This window comes from Fistularia commersonii, chromosome 21, assembly GCF_037954325.1.
Source record: "Fistularia commersonii isolate RoL2024-O1a breed Wild chromosome 21, RoL_Fcom_v1.0, whole genome shotgun sequence".
NCBI lineage: Eukaryota > Metazoa > Chordata > Actinopteri > Syngnathiformes > Fistulariidae > Fistularia > Fistularia commersonii.
Window position 1 is genome coordinate 5,772,197 of NC_141304.1, and position 18,714 is coordinate 5,790,910.

The window sequence follows — 18,714 nt, forward strand, 5'->3', positions numbered from 1 at the left end:
TCTGGCTTTGAGGCTGCTCATTTCTCAGAGCAAACCAAAACTTTCATTCTCAAATATGTAGGGAACGAAACTTAACAATACCCACACATTGGCAGAGACACCACAAAAAGGGCTTCTTAAATGTGGAAGTGAACGTGAACTTGTTTTATTTTTATTTTATCAAGAGTACATCTTGATAAAATAGAAATATCAACTATAAAAAATGTCATTTTAAATATCTCATGGTAGTAATTTGATTTGATGCATTTTAACGAGAGAACAAAACTTGTCAACATTAATGCTAGAAGTTTTAGCTTTTTGTCACACTACTGCTATGGTGATATATGGAAGGAAAATCACTAAGTGGACTCCACAAAGCCAGATTCTTTATATCTATTTCAATATGAGTCATGACATGAATGAATCTACAATCTGAAATGTATTGGTAAACTCTGACATCAATGTCATGGTTGAGTTGAACTTAAATGATGCTAACGAACAGCTCGGTGTGTGGGTTTTCCAGCTTTCTTGCATCATTTTGAAAATTGAGAGGACGATTTGTGCAGAATCAAACACTGTAGCTATAAAATGCCAAGTAAAATGTCACTTGTTCATTAATTTCTTCATTTTTAAAGAATGCATCCTGTCCAGGCTGCTGAATGTAGAGGTCACTCATTATAATACACATGATTTTGGAAGTTTTATTTTTTGACAGAAACCAACAAAATGGCAACTTTATCTCAGGGTAGAAAACTGTTTTTTTCTGTTTCCCTAGCTGTTACAGTGATATCACATTAGAGTGATACTGTTTCTACATTACATTTTTTACATTACATTGCATTTGGCAGACGCTTTTATCCAAAGCGACTTACAATAGAGGTATCTATTCTGTATCCACCTTTGCATTAGTCACTGGTAGGTAAAACCAGGCCAAACTTGAGACAGTTTAGAGAAATCACATTATTATTATGCTCCAAAGGGTTTATATAATGTTGTGAACTATAGGCTGATTCTGGGGGTCCTTTTTGAACCTGTCGCTCTAACACATGGTCAAGTAATGTAGAAACTTGCCTTCTCCTCAAAAATAATTACCAATGCTTCTATTCTTTGCACTTTTGGGTGAAAATAGTCCATGTGTTTTTTTTTTTCTCCCAGAGTTTCTATTTAAGATACATAGAACTTTATGATTATCCTGAACTGTTCTCTTTAAATCACCACCCATCCATTCATTAACTACCGCTGTTCCCACACTTAGGGTTGCAGGGGAAGCTGGAGCCTATCCCAGCTGCCATCGGTCAATAGGGAGGGTAAACCCTGGTTCAGTCACCAGTCCATCCCAGGGCCACAGGTAAAGACAAACAACCATTCACACATCAGGGCAATTTTTCCTTATTTCTTCCAATTAACCTTCCGATCCAAAAAGGTGGACGACCCAGAGGAGGTCCAACACCGAAACGAGGAGAACCTGTGGTAGTCGGAGCAAAATGAGGCAGAAGTGCTAACCACTGCTCCACCGTGCCACCCATGATGAGATTTTCCAAAAGGGAAAAAAAAACAAACCTCTTTGGATGGCTTCCGAAGGACATCTCCGACACCTCCACCACTCCGCAAGCCATGGCTCAATACTGTCACAATGCACATGAGTAGGGAGTCACACGTCCGTTCCTTGTCTTCGATCACCACAGCTGACGGCTGGATGGTTATGGATGCTACAAAGAAAATTCCAGATTCATCAGAATGTCATTTTCTTGAGTTTTTTTTTTTCTACTCAGTAAACTATGTTGCAATTAAGTGCTGATTGTGCTTATGTCACTGGGGTCTATTCCTGTGAACTTCAAGCTGTTGAGCTACTGTGGATGGCTCTTCGCTACTTTTGACCTTGTCCCATTCCACAGTGTACAGAATTTTGTAATGTGTTAAGAATGTGAAGAAGAGCAGAGTATGGGCTCCTGCAGTGTAAACCAACTGTTGGAAAATCTCTGTGTTTTGGGACATTCAGATTACTTTGACTGGTTGGAACTTCATGCCATCATTTGAGTGCTAAAACCACTAGTGGTCAGTTCACCTTTAATTTGTGCTATTTCGTGAATAACATGCAGCATCAAGCATGCGTCATAAGTTTGTGGCTTGATGTCCTAAATGACCCTTTAAAGAAGCTTACTTGGAGGTTGTTGTTAAAGAGAGACAGCAAAGAGAATAAGAATAAATCCTAACTTTAGGGTAGATCTAATCAAATTTGAAAACTGAGTCTTAAATTTGATCCTGGTTGAGGTTTTCACTTTACAAATTGCTTTTATGGTTTTCATGGTATGGTATGGTATGTGCAGCTTAAACTTAATTCCCTTCATTTGTTTCTGCGGAGTGAACTGCCTCAGATTTTGGTGAGGGCATGACAATTCCCTGGCAGTTTCTCAAACTTTACACACCCAAACAAGTCACTAGACTACCATCATAATCTGGTGGTAATAGATAGGGAGGCCTAGAGGAACTGAGGCCCCATGCATCTTGAGTATTTAATGTGGTTGACTGATCAATTTTAAGGTGGTGAATGGGTTCATCCTGCGTCGGGACTTTTCCCATTGAGGTCAGTAGGTTTGCAAGAACTCACTGTTTGAGGTGAACAGCCTTCTGCACAATCTCAGAGGACCCATTGCCCTTCTAGTACCTAATGTTAATTAATCCCTGACCTTTTAACCTGAGGCCCCAACAAAACATCTAAGTCTTGGTTTTCTGAGACAAACAAGGGGTCTAAACCCCTTGGTGTTTCATCAAACTCCCCAAAAGTCCCAACATGACCCAACCTGGTCTAATCCACGACCACCAGGCTGACCAGATTTATAGCTTAGTAGTGCAAATCTTTTCTGGCCGAGTCATATGTCTCAGAGGACAAAACAGTCTTAACATTACATACGCGCATGTTCGTAAACAGGCAGACACAAGCATGCAGTCACACACACTTGGAATTCTCATGAAAGCATGCATGCACTAACAGGTCAATTCAATCTTAAAAGAACCCTGTGACACTGTTAACTAACCTTGGGTTCACACATATACAAAGCTACCTTTCACCTTTATCTGCTTACCATCCATTACTACTTCAGTTGAGCAGTTCTCCCCGTTTTCTTTTTGACACACACCCCCAGAGAAGAACTCTCCCACCATACTGGCTCCATGATCTGTTCACAGCAAACAAGGAAGGGAAAATGGTGCCATTTGTTTAATTTCCAACCATGTTTTTAATGCATTTTTTTTTTCAATTTATTTATTTATTTAAAAAAAAATTGATGCTATTAATGGTAGTATCCTTACATGTAATTTATGCAACTGAATCATGAATTGGCCTCACTTGAACAACATACATTTTGCCCAGCAATTGATGTTTTTTCTTTGTGCAGCCATCTAAGACAGGATGGCAGGGGAATCTATGCTATTCAGTAATAAGAAAGGACATACCAAGTGTTTTGTTGGGTATCCTGTCCACAGCCAATATGAAATCATCTTTGAAGAAAATGTAGCCCACGATGGAGAAGAGGTAGACGAGTATAAGAGCCAGCACAGCTGTCAGAACAATGGAGCGGCCATTGCGGGTCACACTCTTTATTACATTCAGTAAGGTCTCTTCTCGGTAAACCAGATCAAACAGCTAGAAGGAGGAAAGATAAAAAGGCTTTGTGTGGCTGGCTTGTGACAAAATTAGAAGAGTGTTTTTAGAATTTTTGTACAGATGCGACTGCATTGGCTCTTACGACACAGTTGACATTAGACCATTTTTGATCAAATGCAATCTCTGGGTAGCGGTAACAGTAAAAATGCGCAGTGTGCACAAAATTACATTTCCAATTCAAGAAAGACTTTTTACTTTTACCACCGCTTTGGATGTCTCTCTGCATTTATTGTGTAGATTAACCAAATTATGTCGGTCCTCACTCACAAGCAGACTGTAGAAGAAGACATGGACGAAAACCCCCAGGCTGCAGATAATCAGGTAGAGCAGGTGGTATAGGAACTCTACATCCATGATCATGGCTTTGTATCCACGTGTGAAAGTTCCACGGTTTCCCACGAAGCTCATCAGGAAGATGACTTTATTACATAACTGATGAAGCATGGTGACCACGACAAAAAGAAAGAATTGCCAGAATGTTAAAATGCTAATATAAAGTGAGGTTGCAAGGATTGCATTGCCAAATACCATTATTGATCATTTGTAATATTTTCAATACTGAAAAGAACACAATCTATACCTCGAAAAGTCCTGTGTAATGTTCTAACCTCAAGCATCAATAGTAATGAGTAACACTTAAGTTAGCTGGTACAATGTTACCCAAAGTGTCAAATTCGTATTTACTTGTACTTATACTGATGTGAGAGCTTCATTAATTTGCTGGGATGTAAAATCAGTCTTCTTGCAGACTGAGGACAGCAGTCCTTTATCTTTCTGATAAATGAATGCAAGTCAATAGAACACACTGAGGAATGACACTGACTGTGAAATTATGGCAGTTGTAGAAATGCTTGTTGTCCATCTGAAAAAAACAAAACAAAAATAAAACGTATCAAAAACATTAGTGCTTACATTGAAACCCCCTAGCAGGAGCAAGGTGGGCTCCAGACCAACAGAAAAGATCAGTCTCAAGATGGTGGAGGCAATGAGTGCCCGAATGCCATGAGGCTGAGGCAAGACAATGACTATTGCTAGAGAAACCAGCATGGCCAGCCACAGCAAGGCAGAGAGATGGGGCTCCAGGGTACCTGAGGAGAAGCAAGGGAGATTGTAAGAAAGATTTTGGATTGAAGGTAGTTTGAGGTCATTTCAACAATTCTGGAATTTTTTCACAAGGAATGGCAGTGACCAGTCTAAAGAACATTTCTGGCAATGAAAATCTAACAAGATAATAGTATAAAAGGAGTAATCCAAAGGCTTGAATAAGTCAGCTGATGGGTAAATTAATGATTCTTAATGATAAATCATTATTCTTGCCAACTATATCAAGTAAAATATTTAACAATTTACACTGAGGTGAGACATTCCCCAACTTCTCCACAAAAGTCTCATATTTAATAATTTCATACATAAGAAGTTCCATCCATCCATCTACTGTTTATCCTTTCCAGCTGTCATGGGGCAAGAGGCAAGGTACAAGCTGGACCAGTCACCAGTGAGTCGCAGGGGTACATATAAAAACAAACAACCATTCACTCTCCCATTCACAAATTTTGGGTAACTTCACACCTTTTCCAATAAACCCTCTGCATGTTTTAGACTGCGGACACAATACCACACAGACATGGAGAGAACATGCAAACTCCGCACAGAAAGGCCCCCCGGTGGGAATTTAATCAGTCTTTTTTCTGTGAGGCGGGAGGACGAACCACTTCACCACTGTACCAACCTAGTTTAGAAGTTGATTCAATAGAATTAAAAAAAAAATGGGGGTAGGGTTTGCCATTTAGTATATATAGTACTTTTTGAAAAACTGTGACATCATTAAGGACCCTTAAAAATTTAGTAGAAGTCTCTGTTTGAGGTGGTCTACTAATGGTCTCAATTTTGAGACAAGTGGCAGTACTTAGAGTCCAGTACAAAAAGATACAAGGGACTGACTTTATTCTTGTCTGGTGAACATACTACTTAAATACCAAATGCACAGTATCTTTTACCTGCAATGTGGCAGTGACATTTGACTAATGTCTTGAGCATGACTTGAGCATAACCAGGAGCATTCTGGGAGCACTCCTACCCTTACACTGCACAAAGTGTTCACATTTTGTTGCTGTTAAAGGGTGTGTTATTCAGATGTTGTCATATAAAGTCATTTGCACACAATGGGTAAACTGCAACTTCTAAAACGAGGTGAGGAACAAAAATAAAACTTTTCTTTGTATGGATCACATCCCAAGTATCTCAATGTAATCAATGTTTGGTGTTTTCTAGTTGCTTCAGTAGATGGTTAGCCAAGTGTACACAATTTGGTGAAAGCAAAAACAATAATGTCACCCAATGTTGGAAGTTGTGAACTTGACTGGGCAGAGGACAGTTTGCATAGGAAAGAGACTTAACATTTTTACACATTTTGACATAAATCTTTGGAGAGAATTTTTTGAAAAATAAGTTTTTCCTCAAAAGGAAAGACTCATTTCCCTAAGATTGCCAACAAAGTAATTCAAACATCAGTGCACCTCAGCAGCAAACATCACGCTGATAAGTTACATTCATGTAGGCTAAAGTACATTATTGTAAAAATCCCTTTCATTCACTCATCTGAAATAATTGGACACAATGGGGAAGGCATGTGTTTTACACCAGAGTTCTATGTGTTTTGTGCTTTTTAAATATTTTTGGAATGATAACACAATCTACATTCTAGCCGCAATGAAACCTGCATTAAGACAAAAACCCCATTCAACGTAGATTCTGCAAAACAACTCACTCATTAACATAACAAGCTCAACTTGGACCAATGGCCAACCCCAGCACTTATGTACCCCAAACTATGTTCAACTAAAACGGTTTAGTTAAATCTGCAGAAGCCTCCTGAGAGGTGCAATGTCTTTAATAGAAGAAATCAAGCCCAATTGCTACCTTAAGATTTGATAAGGATTAATCATGACCTGGATGACGGAGAACTTTCAGACAATACAAAAACCAGCAATGAGATTTTAACATTGAGGTCTTTACTTGTTTGTTTGTGCATGTATGTGGTCTTTCAAACAATATTTGCATGTGGCCAATCAATCATTGCATGTCAGCACCAGCTCAAGAGGCACTTTTCTTGTGCAGGGTCCTAACTAGCATGAAGTATAAAGACTTCTTTTGCTTATGTGATGCATTTCTCAGATATGGAACTGGGTCAATCAGCATTGCATATATATCACCTACAGTAGCAGAGTGACGCCACAAAAATCCCACCAACTAAAGTTGGTATAAAAGGGACTAATGTCTCTCTCCAGCTCCTCCCTTCTAAGGCCTCTGTGTACAGATCACATGACAGGTACTTGTTATATAACCCAGTTGGCTAAAAATACATGACACTCCAGTTAAATTCATCAGTGATAGTCCTGGATCCTGCACTGCAACAGGCTGCCCAGGCACTTTCTCTTGGCAGGGGACCCAGACAGAGAAACACAGATGTCATGAAACTATAACCCGACCATTTATTGTAGACAAGGGTTCCTAAATGTAACACCTTATGTCACCAGAACCACACCATCACTAAAAAATGTTTTAGCAATAAGAACAGGGGTGCATATTTCTTGTTCCTCCGTATATCTGTAGCTGAAAATAGCTCAGAAAACACAATCATTCAGGTATCAATATGAAAATCCCAACTCAGCTTTAAAAGCTTCTTCTACAATTATATAAAAGAAGTACGTCAGTGTCAAAATCATTTAGAAATGCTTACCGTGTCTAAATCAACATTTTGAAACATTTCTTTTTTTCTGACTCACCAGCAGTTTCAATCACCCATTAATATTACTTAAAGGGACTTGCACTTATTAACGATACCTGGAATGAACAGCTAATCTCAAAGGAAACTGTGGCATTGAAATCCACATGGAGGTTTAAGAAATATGCAAACAAACTCTTTTTTGTGTCCACTAGACTGCTGTTGGGAAGTTCAGACAAAAGGGATCTCGCCATTTGACCCCAGAGAGAACAATTGAAAGTGTATGTGAATCACAATGTGTATCTTCTCTCTGCTCCAGAACAAAAGGAGCCTTAATGGCTGTGGTCTCTCACATCTCTGTGAATAAGGCGCCCAGGGATAAATTACTATCAAAAAAAAAAGATAAAAAGGGAAAGAAATGACATCCAGCAGAACTGAAAAAACAAAACAGGGCTGACTGTCACTAATAGCTTGGGTGGAGAAAACACCCTTTCATATTTCAAATAACACATCTTACTAATCTTAATTGCAAAATTATACTTATGAGTTGATCTATTTGGCACCTGATGACCCAAGAAAGGACAGAATTCATGTGTTTAATTGTGGAACATGAGTTCATGTTTTGAAAAAGAATGAATGATTCGATTCTATTCCTGCATTTTTTAGCTAAATGGCTATTAACACCTTTCACATCTTTATTAATTTGAACTAATGAGGAGATAATATTACTAGGCTAAAGCAGCACTGTAAACCCTCTGTCTTGATAAATATTATTCTGTATTTTCTCAGAAAGGATATTAAAATGGTGTTAACTTTTCCCCACCTATTTTACATCTTGGATTTGCATTATCTTGCAAACGTTTCATGATATATCTTAAAGTTAATGAAAAAAAAAATCAATGTATTTATTCTGATTGATGAATGATTTGTTGTTCACTTTGAGGTGCTCTGTTTCGTTGGGACCCTCATTACACCCAAAAGCCCTAGAAGAGGTTTCATTATCACCTTCTTCATCTCTGACTCAGCCTTAGGGTCTTTAGGCTCTTATGGGGTCATGAACAACTTGAGGGCAGTTAAGGTGACATGTGAGTAGCTGACCCACTGCCCATCATGTGAGCCTTTGGGGTCACATGTTTGAAGGTGCGCCTGAGTGTTGAGCATTCCAGATGGCTACTTGTAGTACTCTTCCAAACTATATATCTTCTCTAGTCAGAATATGCACATTGTACTGATTCCTGTGTCAACAACTAGGCCCTCCTCAGAGCTGCCATGCTCTTGTGAAATGTCTGTTTGTTCTCATTTCAGAAGTATAAAGAGATTCCTCATTGCGCTGTGTGAGTGGTGTGTACTACAATGCTCCCCCTCCTGTATTTTCAGATGTCTAATTCATTAAATATGATGGGGACAATAATAATAATAATAAAATTACTATACTAACAAGTTCCCCTCATTGAGCCACCACCTTATCACGGTGGAGGGGTTTGCACGTCCTTGTGAGGAGTTCCTCTGAGCTTTTTTGTTGGGGGGCATTATGCCCCTGGAGGGGCCACCCAAGGCAAACAGGTCCCAGGTGAGGGACAAGACAAAGCGCTGCTCAGAAGACCCTAATGAAGAATAATAGAATTGGAACCAGTTTTTCCCTACCCGGATGCTGGTCACCGCCTTCTTGTTCACGAGAGGGGGAAGGTTGGAGTGGGAGATTGACAGATGGTGCAGCGTCTGTAGTGATGCAGACGCTGTACCGGTCTGTCGTGGTGTAGAGGGAGCTGAGCCAGAAAGCAAAGCTCTCAATCTACGGTCGACCTAGGTTCCTACCCTCAGCTATGGTCACGAGCTGTGGAAAGTGACCGAAAGAACAAGATCGCAGACACAAGCGGTCAAAATAAGTTTTCTCTGCAGGGTGGCCGGACTCTCCCTTAGAGATGGGGTAAGAAGTTCGGCCATCCAGACGGGACTCAGAGAAGATTTGCTGCTACTCCACATGGAGAGGAGTCAGATGAGGTGGATCGGGCATTTGGTCAGAATGCCTCCTGGATGCCTCTTGGGGGAGGTACTCTGGGCATGTCCATCTGGGAAGAGGCTACGGGTAAGACCCAAGACTTACTGGAGAGACTATGTTTCTAGGCTGACCTGGGACCACCTTGGGATCCCGCCAGCAGAGCTGGACCATGTGGCTGGGGAGTGGGAAGTCTGGGCCTGTCCTGCTCCGGTTGCTGCCCTCTCAACCAGACTTTGGATAAGCGGCGGAAGATGGATGGATGGATGGATGGATGGATACTAATAATTTTTAATAATCATTTGAATTCTGCTTGTCATTCATATATCCAACATTTTTACAACATTTTCTGTCATTTGGGTATCATAGTCTTTAATTGGTGCACCATGCAACTATGCATGTTGACAAATGAAGAGAAACCACTTGGAAATCATACTGTTTTGAAGGCACCATCAAAAACAGTGAACTTCTTCAATGAGTAAGTGGACTTATGCAGATTGTTGTGATGTGTTGGCTAGGTCCCCCTGCATGTAGATACACATCTGAGTGTTTTTCCCTGAACCAAAGCCTCAAGTATTCAGTAAACAGTTCAGTGTACTCCTCACTAAGATTCTTGTTATGTCTTCCTATTATAGCCTATGGCAACTAGTGCCTTGGAAGGGTACGCTAGATGAAATTGTGGAGCAGTGCGCGATTGCGCAAACGCGCAGCTGAGAGGAAACCGTGCTCGGAACCCATCAGCTACTTTCATCTGAGTACCTGTGAGAGAATCTATGCAAGTATATGGGTAAGAGGATGAGACCCATGACACCATGAAAGAAGCTAATTTGCAGACTTCAGTGATATTGAATATTATTCCAATAAGATAAATCTATAAGTTGGGTATGTTGCCTCTTCGCAGGTAGGCATGGTATTCATTTGCATCATCTGAAGTCACTCCTCAAATCAAAACAGCAGACATTTTCAGATCATGTATGTTTCTTGCATGGAAGAGCAGAGAACAACTGATTAGAAACTCAGATTTTTCTTTATACTCAAAGCAGGGATATTAAAGATATTTTCATATATAGAGAAGAGAATCTAATATTTTTCTCCACTTCTCCTGGAGAACACTGGAATACCTTAATTTGTTTTGTTTAACTCTTCAGTATTGTCAGCACAGTCAGGAACTTTGCATAATTCACCGACATTCTGTCATGACCTGGATGACTCCCGATCCAGAATATTGATTAGTGTCAGACGTCCACACATTGATTTTTTTGGATAGCTTGTCATGTCACGAACAAGGCCTTATTAACCAATCTGCTATAAACATGAAAACAACTAAATGATAATGACTTTAGGTTACTGACCTCCACGGACACCCTCCAGTGGGTAGAAGAAGGCCACAAGTAGGTTCATGAGAACAGCCAGGTTGAAGGAGATACTGCTCCAAAATGACATGTTCCTTGAGCACCAGTAGAGGATGGGCTGGGCTGATGAATGGATTTTGAAGCAATTTAATACAGGTTCTTAAAATCATTCATATACATTTTTAACGTAATGCTGCATTTACTCAACGAATGCAAATATGCTGACCCTGAAATGCTGGAAGAAAGTTTAATAATTTTGTGGTTGAATAAACAAGTCAAAGACTAAAATGAGTGGTCCAATGTGAAAAACTAAAACCAAATGGCAGTCAAATTTTACCTATGCTAAGCTAAGCTATTTTTTTTTTTTACTATTGGGAGTGGGGAATAATCAACATACTTGAACAATGTAGTTTTTTCACATTTGAGCATACAAACCAACAGTCTTCAAATTGGCTGTCAAAGATTTGATCATTAGGTGTAAATTACAAATTGGCAAGCAATCACATCTTAGCCTTTAATAAATGTATGCAATGCACATGAATATTGTGTCAATAAGTTTCTTTTTGAGGTCTACAAGCTTTCTCTACATCCATCTCTGCAAACCTCAGTGCTAAATGGCCCCTTTTACACATAGGGCTCACTAAATGTGCTGCTTCAATACTAAATTCATAAAAAATGCTAAAACTAGCCATATGTGAATTTGGAATATTTGAACTGTATAGACAACAAAGAGAACAGGTAACATTACATTATAAGTGGCCATCATAAGTGGCCAAAGTTACCATGACAAGCAAGATTTCCCAGGTTTGCTATTGTTTCACAAATTCAAACATCAAGGGTAAACTGAATACATCTACCATTGGACTGAATCATGTCCCTTAGTTCTGTAAGGAGTTAAAATCACAGCTGCCAGATTAAATATGGCACAAATAAAAAGAGCAATATCAGGATTTATAGCTGCTAAAATTTCTAATCATGGGTTCTAGTAATAACACAAAGTTAGTGATTGAGGCTTTTATATCCCCTGTGTGTGGTGTGCTAACTTGTGATTCCCCTTGAACTTTCGAGTAAAAGTAATCCGACTGGACGTCTTTTTTTTAAACAGTTATAATAAAATATGCAGAAAATTTTGTCAGCACATGATTTGGATCTGTGTATGCATGTTTTAAAGGGACTTGAATAACTGCATATAATCTGTGAGGGGAAGGGGTCAACATCAGCCTGCAGGGATGCAGGAAGAAAGCTTGTAAACCAAACACATGCAAAATAAAGAGTCGAGAAGGATGACGCACAGGGAACGGTGTTTGTGTTACCAGTGGCCTCTTGAGTACCTCGCAGCTTCTTCTGCCAGTTCATCTCATTAAAGAGATCCTCAGAGCGGAGGAAGAAGTCATTGATCTTACTGCCTTGCTCATCCCGCTCTGTGGTGTAGTATACCCGCAGCTTGGATTCTTGAGTGAGAAACTCACAGATGTTGGGCACAGGAAAGACTATCTGTTCCATCGTGCGATCCAGCCGCACGATCTGGACAAAATAACAACAGCAGCCATCAATCAATCAATCAATCAATCAATCAATCGAACAAACACACACACACTTCATTACGCAACAAATAAGGGTTGAGACAGTACTGTCGTTTGTGAAAATAACCATGTAAAATTTACATGCTTTGTCCCATTCTGTAATTTGCAGAGATAGTAAACGATCGCAAACATACATCTGTTTGGTACCATAATAGTCACCATCTGATTTAGAAATAAAAGGAGAAATAATTGAATAAGTAAGAAACAGTTGCATAAAGTTGCCAAACTTGAATCCATTAGGTATTAAATCATGCTAAAAAAAAAGACCTGAGGGGAATGACAAGTGTTGCTTTCATTTGAAGGAGACTGGAAACAAAAAAATGAAACCTAGATTAGCTGAGTCATCAACCATAAACTGAAACTGACCTCAATCTGAGCAGTGTGCTTGGCATAAAACTCTAGGGCTTCATCCCCCTCTCCATACGTTCCACCTGGTTTCAACATGGCCTGCAGTTCCTTGTTATGACGTGCCAACTGTGTAACAATGACATGATGAAGACAGTAAATTGCAGATTATTGATTAATGATCCCTACAATAACATAGATATTTGTCAAATTTAGAAGAGTGATTGATTTATTGAATGTATACAACTTATTTAACTCTGTCTTTAACAGCAGTTTAGGTGTAAACAACTGTGGAGCAACCAACGCAAGCTCCAAAATTGCAAATCAATCCTAAAAGTCTAATCTGTCAAAAGAACTTGAATATATTTCCATTAAAATGAAAGAATCAGTGGATTTAAAAGATTAAAAAGCCGAGCCAAGATAAAAGGTCATTTGTGAAGACAACAATGCACAGGATTTAGCGTACACTTTTCTTTTTTGTCATTTACTTAGAACTTTGTAACATCTTTACAAACTGATATTGTTGTTAACTTCAACCACAGTTTTAGCAGACTCTTTGAAGAGTGCAAATTACAAAAGGTGAAAACAGTGTATAAAGGCAGGTCTTATGTGTTTTTTTTTCAGCAGCAATGCATGAAAGACATACTTTAAAAGTAAGATCATGACTTAATTTAGTGCCTTAGCACGAAGGAGTTTCTGTCTTCGTATTGATGTAACAATTGGCAAACGGCTCACCTGATGAGCCAAGATGTAGATATTATGACCAACGTTGCGTGGAGAGGCTGAGTGTTCCTCCTCTCCATTTTCACCATCTGCTGGCTCTTCCACTTCAATCTCACCCTGCATATAGGCCTTTTTGATCACTTCCACCTGCAGGAATAAAAAAATACTTATAATAATTGTCCAACTGAGTACTATTATTATTTGTACAACTCATACATACCAGCTCTTTGGGCCTCATGTTGTATAGAATCCTCTCAGCATTCTCACTGTCATGACGGCTCTCCATAATGGCAAGTAGAAGCTTAGAGGCGTTATTCTTTGGGATGATGGGAACAAACAAAAATGTTTGTCTTATATTTTTACTACGTTCTCTGTAATACACACCCTAGTCTTAGAGTGGGTTATAGTGAATATGTTACTTCATAATGCTATAGTTAAAATGAGATATGTCTGTAAGATAGAATAGAACATTATTTTAATCATATCACAGTGGGGAAATTTAAATTCACATGCAGCAGGAAGTGAATAGTACTGCAGAGGTAGTCAATAATAATGTGCAGCAGTAAGATACATACATATCAAGAAAAAATCTAAAAATAGAAAAAAATACAAAAAAATTAAGAAGAATACGAACAGTATATCATTTTTAAAAACTTCTTTTTGTGGCAACTGGACTTTATTTCCTTCACTTGAAGACATTTCACCCCTCATCCAAAAAGCTTCTTCAGTCAGAGTGGCCTCACTCGACAGGCCTCTTCAGTTCTCATGGCATTATTAGTTTCACCACTCACCTCAACATGATCATCACCAACATCAAATTCACAAGGGAGGATGTCACTGATGACAGACTCTCCTTCCTGGACTGTTGTGTTCACATCCAACAGGACAGGAGCCGAGACGTCAAGATTTACAGGAAACCAACACACATCGACCAGTATTTACTCTTCAGCTCACACCACCCCCTTGAGCACAAACTAGGGGCAATCAGAAGTTTACATCACCGGGCTAAAAACATCCCATCAACTGCCCAAGGTTGCAAGGCCCAGGTCCAACATATTAGGAAAGCCCTAAAATCCTGTGGCTACCCTAATTGGGCCTTTGCCGAATTGGAAACCGATAAATGCAAGAGCATAGAACAGAAGGAAGAAATTAGCAGATGGAAAAACATTGTCATACCTTATGTTGCTTGTGTTTCGGTAAAACTCTAAAGGGTTTCCAACAAACACCATATACCAGTACGATTCAAACACCACAACACCCCGAGGCAAAGACTGGTGCGCCCCAAGGACAAAACATCCAGTTATTAGATAGAAAATGTGGTGTATGCTCTCACTTGCACTGAACATTGCGATGATGTTGACATTGGGGAGACGAAACAACCGCTACACAAGCTCATTCCATCTGATCTAACAGGTTTCACTCCTTTAATTCACATTCTGTGAAGTTTGAGTTCCCCTTTTCAGAGTCTAATCCAGGTAAATCCCGCTAAACTATACCTCTATTCCTACCTAATGATACCCCCACTTCGACCTAATTTATTCCAATCAACTCTTCCATTTGCATAACAACTCATTATAACCTAGACCCACCCCCGAACCCTGGCAGTAATATTTGGATCTACCCACAGGCCATTAGAACTGAAGATTCTCAGATAAGGGATGAAGCGTCTTCAAGTGAAGAAAATGAAGTCCAGTTGCCACGACAAGTTTTTGACAAGAATTCACAATGACTTGTATGACTGAGAACCTACAGAAAATATATAATCATTATTGAAATGTGCAAGAAGTGGCGACGCATACAAAAATGAAGATCTTAATTTGATAATAATGATAATAAAAGTAATAACATATTAATATTTTTTTAATATTTCTAATCAAGCCAAGTGATTTTCAGCCAACCACCCTGAGAGTGTATTTAGTGTTAAAAACCATCAATCAGGAATAGTAGGGTGCAATATCAAACATTTTTTACCATGACAAAACATTAAATAATTTAATAATCACTCACTTTGAGTTCCAACACCAGGTCCATCCTCTTCTTACCAAGGGGATTGATATCATTAAGGATGAGGGCTATGATAATGTCGATACCATTGCACTCATGAGTGGCAATACAATTCTGTGAAAAAATATAAAAAATGAATAAATAAGAGTATGTGGAGAAAAAGTAAGTAAAACAGTCTGGAAAAGGACAGTTGGTCATTATTATTAATGTAGAAATATAAAATATGTTTAAAACTTCATTATAGGATTTTTTTGCACCTGAACTTTTGCAGTTTTTTTTGCAATGCCACTTTTTCAATTCTCCATGTCAAATTTTGAAAATGGTACAATGGTGCATTAATAATTAATTAACTCCTTCATTAACAAACAATTATCCTGCACTAAAGGTTGCATGCTTGCCAGAGCCCATCCCAGCTGTCACTGGGCGAGAGGCTGGGTACACCCTGGACCAGTCGCCAGTCACTGGGCCATATATAGAAACAAACAACCCATACACAGATATGGGGGACAACATGAGGCCCCCACACAGATGCGCCCCCTTTGGATATTGAACTAGGTTCCTTCCTGATACGAGGCTGAAGCGCTTAACACTGAACCACTGTGTCCCCTGTTGCACCGCTTAAGATCTCATAAATTAAAGGAGGTATCTAAAGACCTCAGAAAGGAGGTTGTTGATGCTCATGAAACTGAAAATGAAGGCCTATCAAATATGCAAATGTTGATGTTCATTACTCATTACCACCGTAAGGAGAGAACTGAACAGCAATGTGTGTTTGGCCGTGTAGCAAAGGGAAAGCCACTGCTCTCCCCAAAAATATTGCTAATGGACTACAGCCAGAATGGTTTTGGGATGGATTAAACCAAAATAGAATCATTACTTCTAACTGCAGGGAGAAGTGTTACATATAGAGAAAGACAAAACTGCATTCCAGGATAAGAACCTTTTCCTGTCTATGAAATATTGTTGGAAGCAGTAAAGGAACAACGATTTCTGAACTGTATCAGATAATTCTAAAGGAAAATGTCAAGACATGTCAAATGAGCTAAATTGCAAGAAACAGTGGGTTATGCAGAAAAACAGTGAAACTTAACACACAAGTGGTTCCACCAAAGAACTGTTAGAGAAGAATAAAGTATATGCTTTTGAACGATCAAGTCCTGACCTTAATCCTATTGACATAGGGTGGAAAGACTTAAAGTGAGTGGTCGCTATGAAGAAACCAACCAACATCTAGGAGCTGTTCTGAATGGAGGAATACGCTAAAATTCTTCAACTCAAAACTTCAGCTGCAGTTTTGGATGCACAAGGACGTCACAGAATGTAACAAGATCGTTCACTTGCCATGTGCAGCAGATATGCAATCTGATCATTTCGCCAATAAAAATATTAACAAATAGAAACATTTCTGTCTTATTTGTTAAACTATGTTCTCTTTTTTTACTTTTTAAACTTGTTTGAAAAGCAGGGAAAGCTATGGGTCATATTTGTGCAAAAACAGGGAAAGACCTAAGCAGTTCACAGCCTTTTAACCCAAATGTATACGATTTGTGCATAATTTTAATGTATTTTGAGATAAGGTATGCAGCCAATTTGATTAAATTTATTTTTTTTAATTTTTTTTTCCAAACGTCATTATGTTGTGTTGTGGGATGTATGAAAAGTGAATTTCCCTACAAGACCTGAAATTTAAATTGCATGATTTGTGTGTGAAAAGTTACATATATTGAATAATAAGCTACTTTCCATAAATGTAGGAAATGGATTGCATTATTTTATTATATGAATCATGAGGGTTAATGGATTAGGTAAAGCTGCAGGCTTTCATGGTATATACATCATGGTATTATGAAACCAGCGTAATGGTTGGCAGGTATGTGTGTGTCACTGAAAGATGGGCATACGTTTACATATATATAATTATTTCATAATCATTATTCAAAAATCAATTGTGTAAAACACTTGTCCTGCACACATAGGTGGATAGAGCCAATCCCAGCCTGCAATGGTTGACAGGCGAGGCAAACGCCAGTTGAAAACCTTGGGAAAATCCAGAAAGCCACTGGGACAAAATGTACACTCTACACACAGATCCCAGGTGGAATTAAACCACAAACTTCTTACTGGGAGGAAGGTGTGTGTAAAATACTGCACCGTGGTATTGTTAATGTTCTTCTTATTATTTCTGTTTAACGTTATGTTCTTTGTACTGGTGTATTACCTGGTTCTCATGACAGGGACCTTGACAGTATTCAGTTAGGCTTTCCACAGTCTGGTTGATCAACCCCACATTCTTCTCATTGATATAAAGTCCAAGCAGACCCAGCCCACCTGTAGTGCTTCCACAGATGCAGTCCAGGAACTGGAGTGTCTCACACACCAAATTATAGTTGTTCTTGTTATTTTGATTGCGCAGAAAGTTCTAGGGAAGGATAAAAAAAAAAAAAAAAAACTTCATAAGCATCTGTCATTCTTATAACCAAGAGGAATAATGTGGTCTCTATTTCAACCAAGTGTTCAAGCTTGTCCTTGAGAAGTCAAACAATTTATTGACGTTTTCTTTCTCAGTGAAATATTAATCAATTTAATGAAATTGATGTGTTTATTCGATTTGTTCTACATGTAAAAAACTACCTGAAAATCAAAAAACGTAAAAATCCAAGCTACCTGAGATACTCGTTTATTTGCACTACTAAGAATCAGTCAAATTTTAGCTTGCACTCCAACTGAGTCCGAAAGAGCCCAAATCTATGTGATAAAAGAAGTCTAGGCTGGCAGTGCACCAACACATCATAGTGAAACCAGACCAAGACAGACTAGTTATCGAAACATCTGCACCAAGTAGTTCTGCAAATAGGGCCTAATTTTAACATGGTTTCATTTCTGCATAATGCTGTGGGGTGATTAATGTTAGCATGCCAGGGGCCATTGGAGACAAACAATAAGTGATTCTTCTTGATACCAACCTGTAGATCTCTGTTATGGTTCTCACAGAGCAGCTGCATGAGGCGCAGAATGGGCTGCATGATCGTGATGATCACGCTCATCTCGCTTTCGTCCTGACTCTTATCAGCAATTGGCACAGGGGTGCCATCGGCAGCTGCTTGGTGCTCTTCAGCTTCAGCCTCACGGCGGTATGTTGTAAAGGCCTTCTTCGTGACAGCAGAGGCCTCCACTAGTTGTTCCCTTGCCTCTTCAGTAACAACTCCAATCATCGGTACGTCTTTGACTACTCACAAAAATAGGAAGACACGGAGACATCATCTTTTAATAATCGTGCATTTTCAAATAATTTATTCTTGTTTTAGGGATTTTTTACAAGTGAATCGGATGACAGAAACAGAAGG

The 18,714-nt window shown here is 39.0% G+C and overlaps 1 protein-coding gene across 12 annotated transcripts in view; it reads right to left on the reverse strand.

Moving 5' to 3' along the window:
• itpr1b (inositol 1,4,5-trisphosphate receptor, type 1b) overlaps nt 1–18,714 on the reverse strand; it is a 78,270-nt gene that overhangs the window by 12,776 nt on the left and 46,780 nt on the right. For 8 of the 12 annotated variants that reach the window (XR_015107769.1, XM_086168269.1, XM_086168265.1 and 5 more), the window contains 13 exons: nt 18,334–18,599; nt 17,589–17,789; nt 15,374–15,484; nt 13,587–13,682; nt 13,379–13,513; nt 12,665–12,772; nt 12,008–12,239; nt 10,716–10,838; nt 4,556–4,731; nt 3,911–4,075; nt 3,433–3,622; nt 3,063–3,155; nt 1,540–1,688 (listed from right to left, as the gene is read on the reverse strand). Coding sequence is in view for 11 of the 12 variants with exons in the window: in XM_086168269.1 (XP_086024395.1) it covers nt 1,540–1,688; nt 3,063–3,155; nt 3,433–3,622; nt 3,911–4,075; nt 4,556–4,731; nt 10,716–10,838; nt 12,008–12,239; nt 12,665–12,772; nt 13,379–13,513; nt 13,587–13,682; nt 15,374–15,484; nt 17,589–17,789; nt 18,334–18,599 (2,045 nt within the window). In the remaining variant the exon portion in view is untranslated. The remainder of the gene's footprint in view (nt 1–1,539; nt 1,689–3,062; nt 3,156–3,432; nt 3,623–3,910; nt 4,076–4,555; nt 4,732–10,715; nt 10,839–12,007; nt 12,240–12,664; nt 12,773–13,378; nt 13,514–13,586; nt 13,683–15,373; nt 15,485–17,588; nt 17,790–18,333; nt 18,600–18,714) is intronic. The other 4 variants (XM_086168270.1, XM_086168266.1, XM_086168262.1 and 1 more) reach the window with 1 other exon arrangement.